Raw genomic sequence first — 21,048 nt, forward strand, 5'->3', positions numbered from 1 at the left:
AAAATATTAATTTGAACGAACCAAATTGATTTCATCATATTTTGTACCTTTTTGTTGTAGTATAATTTGATACATTATTGAATTTATCCTTTCTATTATTTATGGTATTTGGATTGTTAGAAATAGTTTTTGTTTTGAAAACTACTAATGCAGAGGAGAATGTTCGCAAAAACTTGAAAGAGTGTGGAAGAATATATGGTCATGCTCAACACCAAACCTACATGATTCAATAACGTTCGTGAAGAATCACCCACAAGATGGTCACTTATGAGATAAAATGTTTACAATATCAATGTGGATGTTGTAGGTCATGTCCAATATAAGTGGAAAATTGGAACCGTCATAGAAATTCAGAGGGTTATGTTATGGTTGTGTTGTTGGACTAGCAGATGCAAATATTGTAGAGGCGTTGGGGACCCAAGTATCCCCCAATTTGCACTAGACCTTAGACCTTGGTTTTCCGAAGCAATATTATTTTAGAAGAAGATCCGTTTAATGTTTCCAAAGCAATTCAAAAGCCCTAATCGCAATCGTTCTTCTTTTGGATCTATTATTGTTGATTGTCACAATTTATTTGTTATGTTCTCTAGTTACGAGGTCACTCGTGTAAAAGAAGTGCAAATGTTTCGACACACAATTTAATTAAATTCACTTTAAGTTATCTTAATTCCATGTGGATTGAAGAATGTCTCCCTTATATTTTGTGTTCGATTTCAACTAATTTGACTATTCGACATAGTTTCTTTATTATAAATAAAAAAACTTGATACTTGCTAGTTTACCAAGAAAATTGAATTTTATAATCTCAATATAAATTCTAAAGTTATGTTTATATAACAGTTAAATTAAGTATTATTTATATAAAAATAAAATTATTTTCATTTAAATTATAAATTATTTTCATGAACTTGATATTAGAGAGTTTAAAAAAATTAATTAAAAACAACTTATTATTATGACATAAATTATTTGCAAAAACTCTCTAGAAAAGTGTGGTGTCACAGAATAAACTCGACAAGTCAATAAATACATGTCCTAATTAAAAGAAAACACTTTTACTTTGTTGAAATTTGAAATCTCCCCACTAAAGATATTTGCATCATGGTGGGGATGGCATTTGATACCTCTCGTGGATATACATATCTATTCCGTAAAGCTATTATAGTTGTGTACTTAGAATTATCACCGTCAAAGTTATATGTGGTGTTATAAACAAAGCATTGCTTTTAGGATCTGTATCATTTCAACTTACAAGATGATGTTAAAGCTTCACAGTAAATGTCATGTCCAAATGGTCGTTGCCTTTCCTTTATTTTACCTTTACAGACCAATTGACACGCACTAATTAAGTGGGCAACTAATGTATTGTCCCCGGGATTTAAATTGACATTTACCTCAGTCAAAGTTCGTTTTTCATATGACAAACAATGACGAATATTTGATGAAGAGTCTAAGAATATGCTTCGAGTTAGACCAAGCAAATGCGTCATTTTGGGGGCCAAACTGTATATTACTCACCACAAATTCACATTTCAAGAGTGTATAAGATAGTCAAATTTGTGATGTTAAACTATCTATCTTAACGGCTTAATTGACATATGTGACCCTGACTAATATATATGCTAAATTACATTTCCACATCACAAGTGATAAATATTGAGGGTGTTTGCACTAAAATAAATAAATTAAGTTGAATGTATTATCTCATGTTAAAAAAAAACATTGAGTGTGTTGCTTAAAAGAAATATTGAAGGTGATTTTCTTTTATTTATTTTTTATAAGATTTTTACAATAAAAATTTATTTTATTGTTATTTATAAAATCTCATCTTATAAATTTAATATCGTAAAAAAAATACAAATTTTAATTTATAAAATTATCATATAAATAATTATATAGAAATTAAAAATATATTTAAATCAGTCGAAGATTTCTTGATTTTACGTTTGTAATTAATTTTGAGAGATATATAAAATCAAATTTTAGAAACTTTACAATCTGAGTTATTGTGTTTGAACACTGCATGCCAATAATTAATAGACTCAGTTTTTATTTTTTTTTTGACTCAACAGACTCAGTTATTAGTGATGGTAAAATTGGAACATCAGAGGCACAGTTCATGGTTCTTCATATAGAAGCATCAATGGGAACAATATTCGTCACATGTTCCAAATTTATCCTTTTAATTAATCAGTTGACTTTATCTAAACTTTGAGATTCTATCATCCACTTTGTCTGGGATTTCTTCTGTCCATTTGCACCTTATTCTTTGATTTATTTATTGACTTAACATTATAATAATATTTATACTACACTGTTGCAAATCATGTGATGACCTCAATGCAGGACAATGCAACAGTGTACTCCATTATTATAGTATAAAATTTGTCCTTTGGATGAACTTAACTCCCTTGTGACCATATATGAGTCCAAGGAGCTGCGTTCATTAAAAACACTTCAGAAGGGTAACTTCTTGTCGTTTATGTCCATGTAGAGGCAATGAATTATAGCTGAGAATCATACATAGCCCGAGTCTCCTTTAGAGAAAAGTATCTTTGGTAATGAGAAGAAAATAAATCACAAGAGAAAGATGTGAGAAGGAAATAAATCACAAGAGAAAGATGTGAGAAGAAAATAAATCACAAGAGAAAGATGTGATAAATTGGCTTAATTTGAAGTATTGTAATAAAAAAGTAGATAATTATTTTAAGACTTAATTTATCGGAAAAATGTCGAAATTGTTAAATCGAATATCATATCCCGAATTCGAATTCAGATATCAAAGTTGTTTGTAAATTTCTTTATAATTTTACCTAAAAAAGTATATACAATCATGAAAAAAAAATGTATTTTTCTCCGAATACCTCAAATTCAAAGAGAACTAGGCCGAAATACCGCTAAAGTCAACTTGCAAGGCTTGGCCCAGAAAACGGATGGATCCTTTCAACCAAACCTCCTCAAAGCCCATAATCCCATAGAAAATATATCACAAAAAATATTTATATTTCGTTAAAAAAATATTCATATTGATTTATTACTGTTTATTACAAGCAATTACAGTGATTTAAATTACTTCATATGTAAATAAATATTACCATTGTATTTCACCTTTAAATAATTAGGTTGTCTCTCAAACTATTTTTATTGATTTTTAATCGGTGATTGTGTCTAGAGCTGTCAAAAAAGCTCCCAACTGTTAGATTCCCTTAATCTTTTATTTATTAAATTCTTAATATTAAGCCTCGAAAGTTGGCTTTTGTACCCCCTCAATTAACACTGTACCCCCTCATTTAAAAACTTTATTTTTAAATGTCCAAACTACCCTTGATAAAACTGTAAAAATTTAAAAGAATTTTTTTTACCGGAAATTTCAGAATGAATGAAATTTTCAGTAGTTATAAATGAATACCGGAAATTTCATTGAAATTTCCGGTAGTTATAAATGAATACCGGAAATTTCAGAATGAATGAAATTTCCGGTAGTTATAAATGAATACCGGAAATTTCATTTTTTAAATTTCCGGTAGTTAATCCAGAAATTTCAAAAATCCGGTAGTTTCAAAAATTTCCTGGGATTGCTCCTGCCCAAAAAGTTAAGCAGTGTACCGGAAATTTCAAAAAGGAATGAAATTTCCGGTAAACAAACCGGAAAATTGAAAAATTTGGTAGTAAAAAATGCATACCGGAAATTTCAAAAAATGAAATTTTCGGGAAGGTATCCGGAAATTTCAAATTTCCGGTATTGATTTTGAACTACCGGAAATTTCAATCCTCTTGAAATTTCCGGTAAAAACTTTTTTTCAGAAAAACTCACTTTTCCGGATTTTTCAAGTATGGGGTACAACTGTTTTGATTTAAGGTTATTTTGGGTATTTCACTCAAAAAACATTAAAATGGGGGGTACAAGTTTAAATGGGGGGTACAAAAGCTAACTTTCTTAAGCCTCTTAACAAAATATTTTTTTTAAATCTCGGCCCATTATTTCATGGGGCTCCCGGCGCTTATAGGCCCCAATATTTTGATATTTTTTCATGAAAATTTTTCGATATTTATTTTTTTCGAAAAAATTAAAAAAAAAATTCTCAAAGAATTTTATGAGAAAAATAAATAAAAAATTCTTGAAAAAAAATTGAAATTTTTTTATCGGTGAAAAAATTATTTCTCAAAAAAAATTTAAAAAAATTCTCATGCAGAAGAAAATCATTCACATTTTCTTTATTCATTATTGAGTTCAAATCACATGCAGAAGAAAAGCAAATGAAAAATAAACTAAAAACTAAATCAATTTAACTGATGTTCCATCAATTAATTGCATTGTTCTTCTCCAATGTCATCAATGCCAAATGAGCTGTCTTCTGCCCTGATATCATCATAGCTCCAAATATTAGACCCTACAAAAATCACCAACAAAATCGTTATCAAATGTTTCTTACCATCTTCAAATTAATTGCACTAAAACCAATCAACTTGCAGTTGAAAATATCTAAAAAAAATATGATATTAATTTCGACATTACTTTAATCACTTCCTAAATCAAAATTGTACAAACAAGTCTATAAACAAAGTATTATTTTCTTTGGTAGATTATAAACAAAAATTCTAGTTCCTGCACAACATTAACTCAATATATTATTACGCACAAAATTGTTCAAGCCTCAATATATTATTACAAACCATAGATTGTTATTATGTTTGACTTCCAACTTTAGAATTGATTTAAATCACAAAATTAATTCTTTAAAAGCAAATATATTTAGCTTCTATGATAACTATAATATTTTTCAAATTTATTGATATACATACACACAAAAACAATTATTATTTTGAAATAGATAAAAAATATTATTTTTTATTTTAAACATACCCAATATAAATAACTTTACCTTCAAAGTATTTAACATCAATTTCATAAAAATTACTTAAGTCAAAATCAACTAGTATCAATTATTATCACATAGGAACCAAACACAGTAATTAACCTTGAACCGAAAACAAAGAAGCTTACCACTCTTGGAGTTCCATACATTTCAGCAACTTCCATACCAGTAATAATCATACCAGGAACAATCTCCTTAGTAAGACGAACAAAAGCATGTTCACTGGTATTCATGTCAAGTGAATTTATTCCACGAACAAAGTCAATCATACCAACACGCTCAAGCATTTTTAAGCCATTAGCACCAAAAGGACCATCATGTCCACAAGAACTCACAACAACCTTGGCTTCCATAGCATGAGGATTCATACAAGACTGTATATCATGCTTCATTGAAACCAAAGCCCAATTCGTAACAACACCACCAACTCTTCCTTCTTTCACAATCAGATCCTCAGCAGCAACAGCATTGAACAATTTCATGTTAGATCTAACAAGAAGCTTGCTCAAGATTGTTGAAGTGAACAAAGCAACATGTTTGATTACAACGTATTCTTCTCGTTCGTCGTAATCAACTTCAATTTCGTCAAGGAAGAGGTCAACTGGTTTGCGGACAACCATGGCGGATAAGAGTTGGCCGTCAAGCCAAGCACCGCCACCGGGACTGACGGATTGTTCGATTATGGCTATACCGATGTTAGGGTTTTTGCTTAATCCGTAAGCGCACGAGAGACCGGAGGAACTGTCACCGAGGATGACAACGTCGGTGTAGGTAACCATGTTTGTTATGTAACAGCGTGATATTTCACGAGAGACGATGGATTCTTCGATGGGTTTGAATTTGAAGGAATGAAGATTGTGTGTGTTGAGGGACATGGAGATTGAAGAATTGTTATGGGAGGTGGATTTGATGATGTGGGAGGTGTGAGTAGCAATTGTTCTTCCATTGAAGAATGAGGATTTTGGACTTAAAGGGTTATTGATATTTGGTAGAAAGGTGGAATAGATCTGAGTAGAGCTGTCAAAAAAATCCCTAAGTGCTAGGTCCCCTTGATTTTTTTCGAAATTTATTTTTTTCGAAAAAATGAAAAAATATTTTTTTTTCTCAAAGAATTTTGTGAGAAAAATAAATAAAAAATTCTCGAAAAAATTGATTGTTTTTTTAATAAAAAAAAATCAAAAAAAAAAAAAATCAAATTTTTTATATTGATGAAAAAATAAAAGAAAATTGTCAATTTTTTTTTTTATAAAAAAAATCGATTTTTTTTAAAACGTGGGCATATAGGCTCACCGAGCCCACAAAATTTCAGGAGCTTTCTTTTTGGGGGACTTTTAAATTATAAATTTTTTTGACCCCTCCAACATGTGGGCTGAGGCCAATAATTAAGGAGCTTGTCAATTTGACAGCTCTAGCCACATGTGACTGTTTAAAATAAAGTATTTTATTTAATATAATTTTTTTAATTAAATATCTAATACTGGTAGATGGATAAATATAATATAGATTTTAAAATATGTATTTATTTGTTTTTTTTAATTAATGGATTCTATTTCAAATTAGACTTAATTGCAATTTTAATCCTCCTATTTTAGCTGAATCACGAAAGTAGTCCTCATATTTTATTTATCCCCAATTTTAGTCCCCTAAACAGAATTTTGGTCAAAGACTTGATGAAATGTCATTTTTTTTGCGCTTATTTAAGCTACACAATGCCTCAAGATCTCGTAGTGCAACAATTGTATCTGAAATACATGATCATAAATGATATGTTCTGATTTAAAAATATGACATTTCATCAAAATTTTAACCAAAATTCTGTTTGGGACCAAAATTAAGGAGAAATAAAATGAAGAGACTACTTTCGTGATTCAGTTAAAATAAGGGGATCAAAACTGCAATTAAGTCTTTAAATTAATATATATCTACTTTTGTATGATTGTTTTATTTATTTATCTATTATTGTAAAGTATATGTTAGATTATCAGTAAGTTTTAAAATTACAACATTCAATATAAAATAATATATTCGATCACTATTATAAATAAAAATAATTATTTTCATAGTTATTAAAAAATTAATTTAATACAATTAATTATTTAGATTTTATATAAAACATTTAAATTTATTAAATTATTATTTAGTGTCAAACATTCAATTATCAACCTTAAATATTTTGTATTAAAATAAAAATATATTATAAATACTAACAATAAATGAGTCAAAAATAATTAAAATTTATTTATAATAATAGTAATCAAAATTATTAATTTTTTTTCTTATAACAGTGACTAAATTATACTTGTATAATGTACATAGATAGTTACATATAGCATAAATATAAGTATAGTTAGATATATTATTTATAATTAAAAAATATTTTTTACAAGATAATTAAAATAATATTAAATATTAGGATTTATAATTTTAAGATAAAAAACAAAGCAACAAATTTGTTTTGATGAAAGGCAACTAATTATATATATATATATATATATATATAAAGCAAAAAAAAAAAACGTATATTATTTTTTAATTAAAACCCTAGATAATTAAAACATATAAGTTGGAGTCGCACTGCACTCAGCGTTGCCGTAAAAAGCAAAATCTCTCAGGAAAACGCAGGCCGAGTTGCTGTTAACCGCCAGAACCAGTGAGAACATCGTCTATTTTTTTTAATTAATTTCAATATTCGGATTTTCATCCCCTCTCCCGTAGCGCGCGCGACCACGATTAGGCGATTGCGCCCTAACGCGATGCGATTGATAATTTAGGTTGCTTTGTAATTTGATCAAACACAGGTCTTCATTCATGGCGGAGGAAAATTCTCATTCGGACATTTTGTCCGAAGAAAACGGAACTCAAGATGCTTCAAGTCATGTAGTAGGAGTTGCTGAGCTTTCTCTATCTCCACAAAAAGAAGATGACGGTAAAGGTATAATAATTATGTTATCCACGACCTTTATAGCATAATTATTCGAATGTATCATATTCAAATGAATTATTCCGTTATGAATATTAGTATTAAATTTCCATTTGACATCTATGAAGCTCAAATACTTACTAACACTTACACGGCACTGGCACATGAACACCATAAATAATTTGAGAAAAAGAATTAATCATGTAATCAAGGTATGAGTGTTGTGTCGGTGTCGGACAATGGGACACACCTTTAATTTGTTGGTGCCACGGAGGTGCTACAGAGCTGATAATTGAGAGCACATGATTCTTGTACAGAAGAAATATTCGAGTTCTTATTCATTCCTTGTGTCAGTAAATTCATTTTTTTATCCTAAGTTATTGTTCTCATACTTTTGCTTGATTTAAACTGGTAAATTCAACAATAGGAATATTCTCTTTTTCCTGGAAAGGGTAAATACATTTGTCTCTTCTCTTCCTCTTTCATCATAACCGGTTATACTCTATATAGACTTTATGTCAAATTGCGATTAAAAAATCTGTTTCTGGATAATTATTGATATTGTGCTGTAAGATTATAATGTAAATAACATAATGTTGTATACACATAACATTATTAAAATACATTAAATAGTAACAATCGTAGTTTAATACGTTTGAACTAGTTTAACACATATTCTCCAGTGTCATAAATCAAACTATAAGGTCATAAATAAATATTGGGATAAATAATTGGTACTGATTATTATACAGAAAAACATGAAGGCTTTCAAGAATGATGAGCAACAGAAAAATTATAGAAAAATGAAAACAAAGAGAGTCATCGGTCTCACTATAATGATGGATAGAACTGCTTAGCGTTTCAAAGAAAAAAGAAAAAATTTAAATGTAGGATAAAAGAACAAATGTAAAGAAGGAAGAGCTAGTAGAACATAAGTTGGGCCCTTTGGTTGAGCACTTGAGGGACAAGCAATGAAGCAAATTAAGAAGAAGTTTAAAGTGTCTGTACGAGTAAAAAGAAAGATTGAATTTGATTAAATGTCATTTTATTGACACTCATGCTATCACTTTTTAATCCTTTTCATTTTTTTAATAAAAAAAGTTGAACACAACTTCTTTTGGTTCGGTTTTGGATTTGATTTTTACAATACTTTCCAAAACCAAACTAAACACATTTTATCTATCATTTTCTATTTTCATTTTCAATGAAAATGGAAACATAAAATGAGCAAATCAAACAGGCCCTCAGTTAGCGTCAGTTAGAACAGTTAACTAGGTATTAAAGGAAATTAGTTTGTTAAATAAATAGATATAGGAATAGGGTTGTTTTGCAAATTTTTTAGCTTTGAGTATTCATAGCTATGCCTCTATTTTAAGGGGAAACGCTCGAAGGAGATTTCTTTCTCCTACTCTTAGTCTTCAGTAGATTATCCACTTCTTTTGTTTATTTATTTCTATTCCTCATTTTCAGTTGTTATTTTGATTGCTTTTCTCTTCTATGTCACAAGCAAGACATTGATACTCGATTACTATGTAATAACACTTTGATTAAATGTATATTAATGCCCATATTTCCTCATTGTTAAAACTAACACAGTATGCTAATTTCTAAGAGTAAACTTAGAAGTGGTTATTGTAGTAGTCTGTGAATTGGTGATGTTTTATTTTTGAACTGTTTATTCTCGGTATGTAATGTCATGTACCTGTCTTATTGTTGGTCTCAACTTAAATGCATTTTTCTCTTTTAACAGAGGCTTCAAAGAAGAAAAAGAAGAAATCTAAAAGCAAGTGAGACTTCTATCTATAATGATTATTCTCCTAACAGTAAGTACATTTTTGCTGAAGTTCTCACTTTATCCATCTGTGGTCAGGAAAAAGAAAGGACCCGCTGAGCAGACAGATCCACCGTCAATTCCTCTTCTTGATCTGTACCCATCTGGAGATTTTCCAGAAGGTGAAATTCAGCAGTACAAAGATGAGTAAGTCGATGATGAATAAATTTAAGCAATATCTGACATTTCCGTGACAATTTGGTTTGAATTTCAATTTGTGTAGTAAATTATGTTTCCCTGTTTTATCTTTTTCTTTGATTTTTAATATCAAAGAGAAAAATAAAGAAATGTAGTATCAGAGGAAGTACATTGACTAACCAATGCTTCTCTGTTTAATAAACCCCTTTGGAGTAGCTTGCACCATAAAAAGGCTAAGTAAACTACTTTGTCCAATGGGGGTAGTTACATGATTTTGTACGTATAGACTCCTTTGGCAAACTTTGCATAATTATCGATTTAGTGGATATACTTACCAAATCTAGAAGTGCATTGATTGGGTGTCATGTTCTTATTACAGTATATATTTGTTTTTTTCCCATATCTCGTTTTGTTTCTAAATTCTGTTTGAGTTTTCAAAATCCTTATATTTATTTTGGAATTTGTACGATAGTAATTTATGGAGAACAACATCAGAGGAGAAGAGAGAGCTGGAGCGCCTTCAGAAACCATTATATAATTCAGTTCGTCGAGCAGCAGAAGTTCATCGTCAGGTTGCTATATAGGTTACATCCCAGCATTAACCCTGTGTTTTGATGAGTAGTTTTCTGAAATAGAAAACTGGCCTACCTATGGAAGAGGGACAAGTGGATGAAACATTAATGTGGGTCAGACCGCATGTTTTTCATTCATCCCGAAATCAGGGAGAACACTTTGAGAAAGTTTTTTTTTGAAACATATGAGAAGAAAACTGGGTTCAATGTAAATCAAATCACCATGTTTACGAAGTTCTTGAAAAACATGGCAAGAATGTATTAGTAGCATTGTTTCATTGTTAAATTTTTCTTTTCATTTTTTTATATATATACAAAAATCTGCATTTTCATTCCCCACACTTTGCACTTCAACCAAAAAGGAAATAATGTCGTATTTTCTACATCCAATTCTCTTTTTGTTTTGACTTATTTTCTTTTAATTCTAATGAAGAGTTGATAAAAAAAATACATATGCTCCTTGATAAATTGTGGTGTTATATCAGTATCTCCACATATATAACTGAGTTTCTTTGTGTCTAAGTAGGTTCGGAAATATATGAAAGGCATTATAAAGCCTGGAATGATGATGACTGACTTATGTGAAACATTGGAGAACACCGTTCGTAAGCTCATATCAGAGGATGGCCTAAATGCAGGCATTGCTTTCCCCACTGGATGCTCTTTGAATTGGTAACACTCTATTCTTTCGTTCTTTTCTTTTCCCTGTTATGTTGTGATTTCTTGATTTATCGTACTGAATGTTGAGCCATAAAGGATCAACAAGAGCACAATATAAGTCATGCAAAGACGAGGCTTTTGTTTTTACATGAATGGTCATACCGGATAAGATCATAAATGAATGTATTAGAGCGGAAGTAGGTAGGACTTAGGAGTGACACTTTTTGAATAAAAAAGAGGGTTAAGATGTATCACAAGTGGTATGTGGACATGTGAGAAGATGAATAGAAGCTCCAATTTTGAGAGTTGGTCAAATGAAGGTTAACTAATAATTAGAAGTAGATGATGATCAAGAAGAACACGGAATGAAACTGTTAACAAGGATTCAGGTTTTTTAATTGGCCTCTATGAAGAATTGGTTGTAATAGAATGATGTTTGGTTAATGTAGTCAACCCCACCTAGTAGAAAAAAGCTTTGGTTATTATTTTGTGGTTTCTTTTCCAGATTTTTGTTATTGAAACTATTTGTTCTCCAGGGTTGCTGCTCACTGGACCCCCAATTCGGGCGATAAGACTATACTGCAGTATGATGATGTGATGAAGTTGGATTTTGGCACCCATGTAGATGGTAATACACAATCTTTTTCTGAACTTGTATTTCTGGGATAATTCTATTTATTGTTGCACATAATCTAAAATTTATTTATTCAACTTCTTGTCATGAATTTTCTTTGTAGGATATATTGTTGACTGTGCTTTTACCGTGGCGTTCAATCCAGTGTTTGATCCATTGCTTGAAGCTTCTAGAGAAGCAACCTATACGGGTATTAAGGTACTTAATAGAAAAATGCTCTACTGGGTGGCAGGTTGGCTTCATTTAGCGCTGGGTTAAGTTTGGTAAAAGAACTGCTCGTTACAGCACTGGGTTGGGTATATCTAGCTGTGGATAACATCTAGGCTTCTTTCATATCTGTATGTGGCTGGTTACAGGAGTTTCCATTTCTGATATGCTTGGAGATTAGGCAGCTATACAAAATTGTTCATGGGATTCGTAGAACTAGAGTGCCTTTGACTCGTGTTTCATACTTTATTGTTTGTATTGTAGCATCTTATATCTATATATTTTCCCTAATCTGTACTTGCCCGTTTATGACTTTATGTACATGTGTGTGTTTGATCTGTGTAGTGTGTTTGCTCTGTGATGTGTGTGTGTTTATATCTATATATTTTCCCTAAGTTTTACTGATATGAATATAATGAACAGACAGATTTTTCTGTTTGATCTGTGTAGTGTGTTGTTTTGGGTTTTTCACCAATTAGACCGTGTTGTAATATTTTGGTTTCTCCAACATGATATGGCTCATCATCTAGGAAGCTGGAATCGATGTGCGCCTTTGTGATGTTGGTGCGGCAATTCAAGAGGTCATGGAGTCTTATGAGGTTGAGATTAATGGGAAGGTGTATCAAGGTATGATGCTTGTAGAATGTTTCTATTTGTTTTGTCTTCATTTTATTTGGTTTGCATGTTTCCCCGTCTATATATATTATATACCATAATGGGCACATACAAAATTTACATTTTTTTATCATCAAATGAAACAGGGAACTTCAATGATAGACAGTCTAGTGAGGGTTCGTGTTGGATCTTCATTGGCATTTGTTGATATTATTAACACCATTGATACTCACATAGTGATTAACCATGTAAATAGAAAATAAATAGTTGAAAAAAAACGAAGAGGATTTATTGGAGTATATGTTACTTGGTATATTGCATCTGTCTTAATAATCCTACTGCAACTGTGTTTTTTGTATTGTTAGAATCCCTTACAACTATAACTAACTCTAGTTACAGCAGTTGTCTATAAATAAAATAGGGGGTAAAACCTAAACTGAAACCATCTAATTTTTTTTCTCCTCCTCTGCCTCAACATGCCACCAGTATATCACCAATTAATATTTCACCTTTGAATCATCACTCTCATTTGACTCCTCATTTGGATTGGTGACTTCTGTAACTAGAGTCATTCATAACTAACGTTCTTGAACTCCTTCTGAGGTGAAACCGAAACAAAACCATTAGTTTGATAACATCCAGGGAAACATTTGTTACGAAGTCTCTTAAGGGTGATTCAACCACCTTCCCATCATTCTATAATTTTTAAGTTCGGCAAGGAACACTGGTACATAAAGAAGCCATTTCTCCCTGCAAAACAAGTCAGTGATGAATTTGTAGAATTGCAGTTTGAAATCGCCTGGCAAAATTCGGCAGTCCCCACTGCAAAGTTATGCTGAAAACTCACTCTAGAATCATCATTCATCAAATCCTTTTCCCTTAACATCCAATACCAACCCAAATCATTTCTAACACATAGATAGAGCGGCCTTTCCTTGGTGTGGCCTTCAAATACTGAACATTTTGATTTACTGCCTGTAGGTGTCTCTCTCGTGGATCGTGCATGAACTAACTAACCACACTAACTGTGTATGCTAGCTACGTCTTGCCTCATAATTTTTGTTGCTTGGCATTGTCCACCTTTGAGCTCTCCAAGTCCTCATCCACTCTTGATCCTGTAGTTTGTTCTATGGGTGCTCAAGTAGCCGTACCACCAAACTCACCTACAAGGAGATCATTGTTGTATTTACTTTGAGAGATAAAGAGGTCTTGCTTAGAGTGTGCTCTAAAGTTTCTTGTAGAAGATTAGGACAGAGGAAACTATAATTAATATTATTTTAATGAAAGGGGCAATTGTGCAAGCTAGCAAGAGAAACAAATAAGCAAACATAAATAGTTTTCTCCACTCGAGATAAGACTTGGGCATAACATAGCCTTTGGCAAACAAAAAGGCATTCAAATGAGCAACTGATTACTTAAAATTTTTAGCTCTGGTAATTGACTTACTGGTCACAGTAGTATCGACTTGTCGGTTCTCTTGCAACTTTATGCTATTTTTACCTTTATTTTTAACTTCATAATGGTATCTGTCTAACAAATCAGGTACTTTGTACATTTGATTTTGGGTTTACTTTACTTTATAACTATTTAAGCCATAATTTTGTGATATATAAGGTTTTATTAAGTGAAGACTACCAAAGTATTGTTTATCCCACTCATTATTTTATATATTGTCTACTTCAGTATAATGTTTACCAGTATTGTGTCATATAGAGTGTGATGTGTATTGCAATAACATTGTCACTGCAGTCAAGAGTATACGGAATTTGAATGGACATAGCATTGGCCGCTATCAAATTCATGCTGGAAAATCTGTTCCCATTGTGAAAGGTGGAGAGCAGACAAAGATGGAAGAGGGGGAATTTTATGCTATTGAAACCTTTGGGTCAACTGGTAATAGTAGTTTCTTCGGGTGTTGACATTGTTATATTGGATTTTAATAATGCATAATAGAATTGTTCACTAAATATGTTCAGGGAAAGGATACGTACGAGAAGACCTAGACTGCAGCCACTACATGAAAAATTTCGATGTTGGTCATATTCCGCTGAGAATGCCTAGAGCTAAGCAACTGTTAGCGACTATTAACAAAAACTTCTCCACTTTGGCTTTTTGTAGACGATATTTAGATCGCCTAGGAGAGACTAAATACTCACTGGCATTGAGCAACTTATGTACAAATGGCATTGTTCAGGTACGTTATAGGAGCTAAAATCGAGAAATTTTGTGGTTGAAGTTTTTTCTTTTTAAAATTGCTTGTTGTAATGGTTGCAGTGAGAAGGAAATTAAGTATCTTTAGTCTCTTTGGTAGTTGTGAAGCCTTAGTGTGTTCGTTATTGATAGCTTTCATGGGCTTGACTGCTGCTTTATTATTCATTCTAATATTTTTTAAACAATCCTTTAATATTGTACTTGTTTAAATTATAATTATGAATGGCTAAATTTCCTCCCTTACATGCAGCGTTATCCTCCTCTATGCGACGTGAAAGGAAGCTATGTATCACAATTTGAACATACAATACTTCTTCGACCAACATGCAAAGAAGTTATATCAAAGGGTGATGATTATTAATGCGAACTTTAAGTTGTATTTTGTTTAGATACATATTGTGCCTTATAAACTGTTGTTCTTCATACCATCCAACGCTTGGATTTTTGTAACTCAAGGTGTACCTACAGAGATTTCCATTACTCGTTTATTTCATCAATTGTTACATTGTTATGTTAACAGGTTCACCCTAACAAAACCATTTTGTTCAACATTATGTCAAATTTACAGAACATTATCCGTTTAATCTAGCTTGGCCACTCAAAATTGTTATCACGTGGTGTCAAATTTGAGACAACCATTTAAGCTAAAGATGTTCAATTTTCTGCAGGGATCGTTTTATTTGGTGGTATGGTGTGAGAATTTTTTTGATTTAATTACAGTTTTGGTTTCTTTATTTTCACCATTTTATAAAATTGGTCGTTCATTTTAAAATTAATAGTTTAGTTAGTTTAGTTAATCTGTATTTTTAACTAAAAAATGATCATGTGATATATAATTTAATACGATAGAACTATAAATTAATTATTTATGTCATTGATTAAATTATTAAAATTAATCATTGTAAACGTTGAAACTGAATTTTTTCGATTTTATTGCAATTTAATTAATGTTAATTATGATTTATTATATTATTTATTGTATTTTATGTTACGTCATTTAAAATGTTATATTTTTATTTTTTATTTAAAAAATTAAAAGATATTAGAATTGTTGAATTTTAAATTAGAATTATTAATTTTATAAATTAGTAAAAATAAGAGATTTAAAAGTGTAATTAAACCTAAAATTTTCTTGCAGGTATTAAAATTTTCTTTGTCTACAAAATTCTTACAGAATACCTGTAATGAAACTTATTTATACAATGTAAAGCCATCAAAATATACGTGACTTTTAAATAATCTATTATGATACACTAAACAATATAAACTATCTGTCAGACATTTCATACCTTTGGATGCCATGTGACCTTTAAACATGTGACCTTTAGAACCACTACCACCTGCTTCCGTATAATTTTGAGTTTCGACATTATACATAGAATCAAAAGCCGCATAAGCCGACTCAGGAGTTGTGCAATGAGTACCAAACAAATTATAGAAAATTCCGCTCTCGGTCGGATTAATGGGAGTGGGTATTGTTGGCACTGAAGGAACGTAGTATTGAGTCGATATATCTGCAGCTTCATGAAAATGTTGTGGTGATGATAAAGACGGTGTTTGGTGCATGATATTTTGTTGTGGGATTGAGGCATAGAGTGAACATCAGGATATGTTGAAGGTTGCAAACGTGGATCGCGCATGTATCTTTCCACATATATGTATAATTTAGTGTGATGCGTGAACCAATTCATATATTCGTTAGTGTGGCGTAAAACACATTCGACGTACTGACCTTGCAATATGTAATTCTGATGTTCATTCCAATGTTGAATCTCATCTTTCCAAGCCACACTCCAATTATCATCAATGCCACGTCTCATGTCGATCTCATGGTAGAGCGTCATATCTTCTGGAGGTTGCGAAATTTGTTGATGAAAGCCAAACTGAAGCGCGACTCTATCTGCATGATGTTTTTCGACGATATGATAACAATGCAGATAGGTACATGCAGCCCAAGTGTTGATCTCTTGTTCGGGTACCTCGTGTTGGAATCCGAGATACGGTCTTCAACGAAACTGGATGTTAAAAAAATAGGCTAAAGTGAATATTAAGAGATATAAAAAAAATTTAAAAGTGCAACTACATGAGAATGAATATATTACTTCTTGAATATTCCGGTATCCTTCTATATCGTTGTGAGGAACTTTAGTGAAATTTAAACCCCCGGAATTAAATCTGTCGAATATATATATATAAAAAATATAATAAAATTAGTAATACGAATACGGTAAGTAATAAGTTTTAAAAAATAAAAATATATAAAAATTATGTGCAATAGTTACCTTTGTGCAAATGAAAATATCCATGCACTTGGTGCATCTGGAGCAACACAACTCAAACGATACCATGCCCAGTTTTGCAACAACAATGCACATCCTCCCATCGACATTACGTTGTGTTTCGTAGCAATGCATAATTCTCTATAGAGTGTTGCTAAAACTGCCGAACCCCAACTATAGTGGGATACTTTATTTAAATCGCCCAAAAGTGAAAGATATTTTAAATGTACACGATTATTGGATTTGTATGGCATCAACAATCCTCCAATCATACGTATATATAGGCTCGAAATGATGCTTGTTTTTCTAATTCGGATGCGTTTTCACCGACATTATCAAAAGTATCTTTGAGCCATTTTAATTTAATAGAATTACCTTTTGTTGCTCTCTCACGTGAGATAACTCCTAAATATTCTTGACAATCATCTTTAATGTTCACAAAATTTGAACCGCTAACAGGAATATCAGACACATTTAATGCTAAAATATAGTATACGTCTTCTAAAGTTATTGTGCACTCACCTATCGGTAAATGAAAAGTATGAGTTTCTGGTCTCCACCTTTCAACCATAGCAGTAATCAAACCGACATCGATCTTGTAGTTTCCTAGTTTGATCATTTCACTAAATCCAGCTTGTTGCAAACACGGTAATATGGCTTGGTTCGGTTTTTTATTGGCATGACCATGACATTTTAGTTTATCCTTCGAGGGATTCTGAAATTAATAATATAAAAAATATTCTATATATAAGACATTAATATAAAATATAAAATATAAAATTAACAATGGAGATAGTGATTTTTAGATTAAGATAGAGGAAGTGTGTTTGATGATGTTGGTTGATGTAGGTTTGGGGTGTTTATATAGGAAATCGCATGGCCAGAAAGCGATCTCAGATTCAGCCACGTGGCAGGTTGCATCCCCACAGTGCGAACCCTTCTGGAGGTCGCAGGGCCAGGTTACGACTTCTTTGAGAGGTCGCAGGGCCAGGCAACGGTCCCCTGTTGATGAATCCCAACCGCTCATTTCGTGTAATCGATGGCTGTGGATGCTTGATGATGAATCCTCGTACTTTTAGTTGGACCAATCAAATTGATCTATTCAATCTTTAATCTTGACCATCCAAATTTATTGATCAACGGTTGTGGTTTAGTAGAAAAATATCAATCCTCGTACTTTTAGTTGGACCAATCAAATTGATCTATTCAATCTTTAATCTTGACCATCCAAATTTATTTATCAACGGTTGTGGTTTAGTAGAAAAATATCAATCCTCGTACTTTTAGTTAGACCAATCAAATTGATCTATTCAATCCTACTAACTTCTATAAATAGAAAACTAGATCACACTATATCACCACATCTTCTATCTCATCATACCTTCTATCTCATCATACCTTCTATCTCATCATACCTTCTATCTCATCATACCTTCTATCTCATCATACCTTCTATCTCATCATAATCATGGCTTCTCAACAAGTCATTTGTATTGTTTATTACAATACTTCAATTGTCGATGGAGTTAAAGGGAAAACATTTGTAAGTGATTACAAAAAGGCGTTCAAAGTACATTCTAGCAGCAACCTTGCTCGTCTAAAGAATGTCATTAAGAAAAAGTTGCAGTTCGACGACAACGTGACGATAACTGATATAGTTTATCGACACCTTGTCTTCTTTGGTGAAAATACAACCAGATTTGAATTGATGAAGGTTTGTGATGACGACGATGTTGAACTCATGTTTGATGTTTATGCACAATGGTCACAACTTGGCACCATTGAGTTATACATTACATTTGAAAGTGGTCCTACTTCACAACACAACACTATCAACCCATCACAACCATCAACCTCAAACATGCCTATCCCATCACAACACTATGAACCATACTCTACCCCTTATCAACCCGACGTACATTCTCCATCACAACACTATCAACCATACTCTAGCCAAAATGAACAAACTCAACATGTCCACAATGTCTCCCAACAACTTAGCCCTTATCAACCCGACATATATTCTCCATCACAACACTATCAACCATACTCTAGCCAAAATGAACAAACTCAACATGTCCACAATGTCTCCCAACAACTTAGCCCTTATCAACCCGACATATATTCTCCATCACAACACTATCAACCATACTCTAGCCAAAATGAACAAACTCAACATGTCCACAATGTCTCCCAACAACTTTATCACGAATCTCTCCCAACAAGTCCACAATGTGATCTTCCACTTAGTGTCCATTATAATATCAATGAGGAAGAATTAGGTGATTATAGTGAAGATGATGAAACATACTTCGATGAATCATCTGGTGATTCTGACGATGATGATATTGATGAAGATATGGAAGCAGAAGATCAACTTATCCCACCTGTATTCGATCCACCATTCCACATGAAGAACATCAATCTATCCACCGCAAACCAACCAACTGAATTTGATCACATGTTCATTGACGAAGTCCCAAATTTAGGTGAAACTCTTGAAGTTGGAATGAAGTTTCAGAACAAGGATGAATGTGTACATGCAATCAAGTGTTATCATCTAAAACAATCATTGAACTTTGTGGTGCAAAAATCAGATCTAGAAAGGTACGTTATTATTTGTTCACATCCAAATTGTTTGTTTAGATGTAGAGCTTCAAAACGCAAAAAAAATGAATTGTGGGTGATTGGGAAATTGAATGCGCCTCATACATGCACAAATTCTGCACTATCACAAGATCATACAAAGCTCGATTCTAACATGATATGTGCAAGTATAATGCAAGTTATGAGGATGGACCCTTCAATCAAAGTGAAGGTCATTATTGCTCAGATTCAGGCTTTGTATAACTACACAATTAGTTATAGAAAAGCTTGGTTGGGAAAAAATAAGGCAATCGAACAAATTTATGGCAATTGGGAAAAGTCTTACAATCTACTTCCACGATGGTTATTAGTTATGCAAACGTTTGCTCTAGGAACCATTATTAAAATGGAAACAATCCCAGCTTATAATGAACATGGTTTGATAAATGGGATGACAATTTTTCATAGACTATTTTGGGCTTACGTTCCATGCATATCTGCGTTTAAATTTTGTAAACCAATTGTACAAGTTGATGGAACTTGGTTATACGACAAGTATAATGGAACTCTATTGGTAGCAATTGCACAAGATGGGAACGACAATATCATTCCAATTGCTTATGCTCTTGTGGAAGGTGAGACAAAAGAGGCTTGAAGTTTCTTTTTGAGAAATTTGAGATCACACGTCACTCCACAAGCCAACATTTGTTTGATTTCAGATAGACACAAATCTATCAAAAGTGCTTACAATAATCTGAATAATGGGTGGCAACATCATCCGTCAAAGCATGTGTTTTGCGTCCGACATATTGAACAAAATTTTGCAAGGGAATTTAAGGACAATGCTTTGAAGAACAAGGTTATTTCTATGGGTAATACTTTAATTCTTAATTCTTATCATTAATTAAAAATTAAATTATGAAGTTTTATAATTAGTGTAATAATGCATTGTCTGCTGTTTCAATACAGGTTACTCAATCAATGAGTCTACATATCGATACTACCGCAGAGAAATTGGCATCGTAAACCCATAAGCTTTGAAATGGTTAGACAATATACCGCGACAAGATTGGATTCAAACATTTGATGGAGGTAGCCGTTGGGGTCAGATGACCACCAACCTTGTGGAGTCGATGAACGCAGTATTAAAAGAACCACGCAACCTTCCCATCACTGCTTTGGTCCAATCAACATATTATAAAACAGGTACACTATTTCCAACCATGGCAAAACAACACGCATCAATTTTAGCTTCTGGTCAGATATACACAGAAAAATGCATGACTTTTATGAAATCGGAAATACGTAAATAAAATAGTCATAGAGTCGATAGTTTTGATCGAAACAACCATACTTTCATGGTCCACGAGATAGTAGTTCCAAAAGAAGGGCGACCAATTGGTCATTTCAGTATAAATCTTCCTAACAAGTGGTGGGATTGTGGAAAATATCAAGCTAAACATATGCCTTGTTCACATGTGATAGCAGCATGTTCTAGCATCAAATATGATTATTGGA

General features: G+C 32.2%; 3 protein-coding genes across 4 annotated transcripts; 2 read left to right on the forward strand and 1 right to left on the reverse strand.

The window, feature by feature from the left end:
- Positions 1-4,301: 4,301 nt before the first annotated feature.
- Positions 4,302-7,537, reverse strand: LOC101511321 (thiamine thiazole synthase, chloroplastic-like). Its single transcript, XM_004496802.1, has 3 exons — positions 7,434-7,537; positions 5,006-5,894; positions 4,302-4,391 (listed from the first exon to the last, which is right to left on the reverse strand). The coding sequence occupies exons 1-3, from the start codon at positions 7,535-7,537 to the stop codon at positions 4,302-4,304; spliced, it is 1,083 nt and encodes a 360-aa protein (XP_004496859.1).
- On the forward strand, positions 7,400-15,235 carry LOC101488411 (methionine aminopeptidase 2B-like). 2 transcript variants are annotated; one of them, XM_004496747.4, is made up of 12 exons: positions 7,400-7,527; positions 7,676-7,809; positions 9,548-9,584; positions 9,668-9,775; positions 10,239-10,338; positions 10,865-11,010; positions 11,535-11,626; positions 11,736-11,830; positions 12,370-12,466; positions 14,204-14,347; positions 14,431-14,648; positions 14,916-15,235. In XM_004496747.4, the coding sequence occupies exons 2-12, from the start codon at positions 7,686-7,688 to the stop codon at positions 15,024-15,026; spliced, it is 1,272 nt and encodes a 423-aa protein (XP_004496804.1). In that variant the 5' UTR covers positions 7,400-7,527; positions 7,676-7,685; the 3' UTR covers positions 15,027-15,235. The 2 variants fall into 2 exon arrangements, with proteins under 2 accessions (XP_004496804.1, XP_027189670.1); XM_027333869.2 differs by having other exon boundaries at positions 7,423-7,527; positions 7,649-7,809.
- Positions 15,236-18,412: 3,177 nt separating this feature from the next.
- Positions 18,413-20,826, forward strand: LOC140919962 (uncharacterized). Its single transcript, XM_073367250.1, has 2 exons — positions 18,413-20,402; positions 20,500-20,826. Exon 1 carries the CDS (start codon positions 18,413-18,415, stop codon positions 20,183-20,185), a length of 1,773 nt encoding a protein of 590 aa, XP_073223351.1. The 3' UTR covers positions 20,186-20,402; positions 20,500-20,826.
- The last annotated feature ends 222 nt before the right edge of the window (positions 20,827-21,048 follow it).

Source organism: Cicer arietinum, chromosome 4 (assembly GCF_000331145.2).
Source record: "Cicer arietinum cultivar CDC Frontier isolate Library 1 chromosome 4, Cicar.CDCFrontier_v2.0, whole genome shotgun sequence".
NCBI lineage: Eukaryota > Viridiplantae > Streptophyta > Magnoliopsida > Fabales > Fabaceae > Cicer > Cicer arietinum.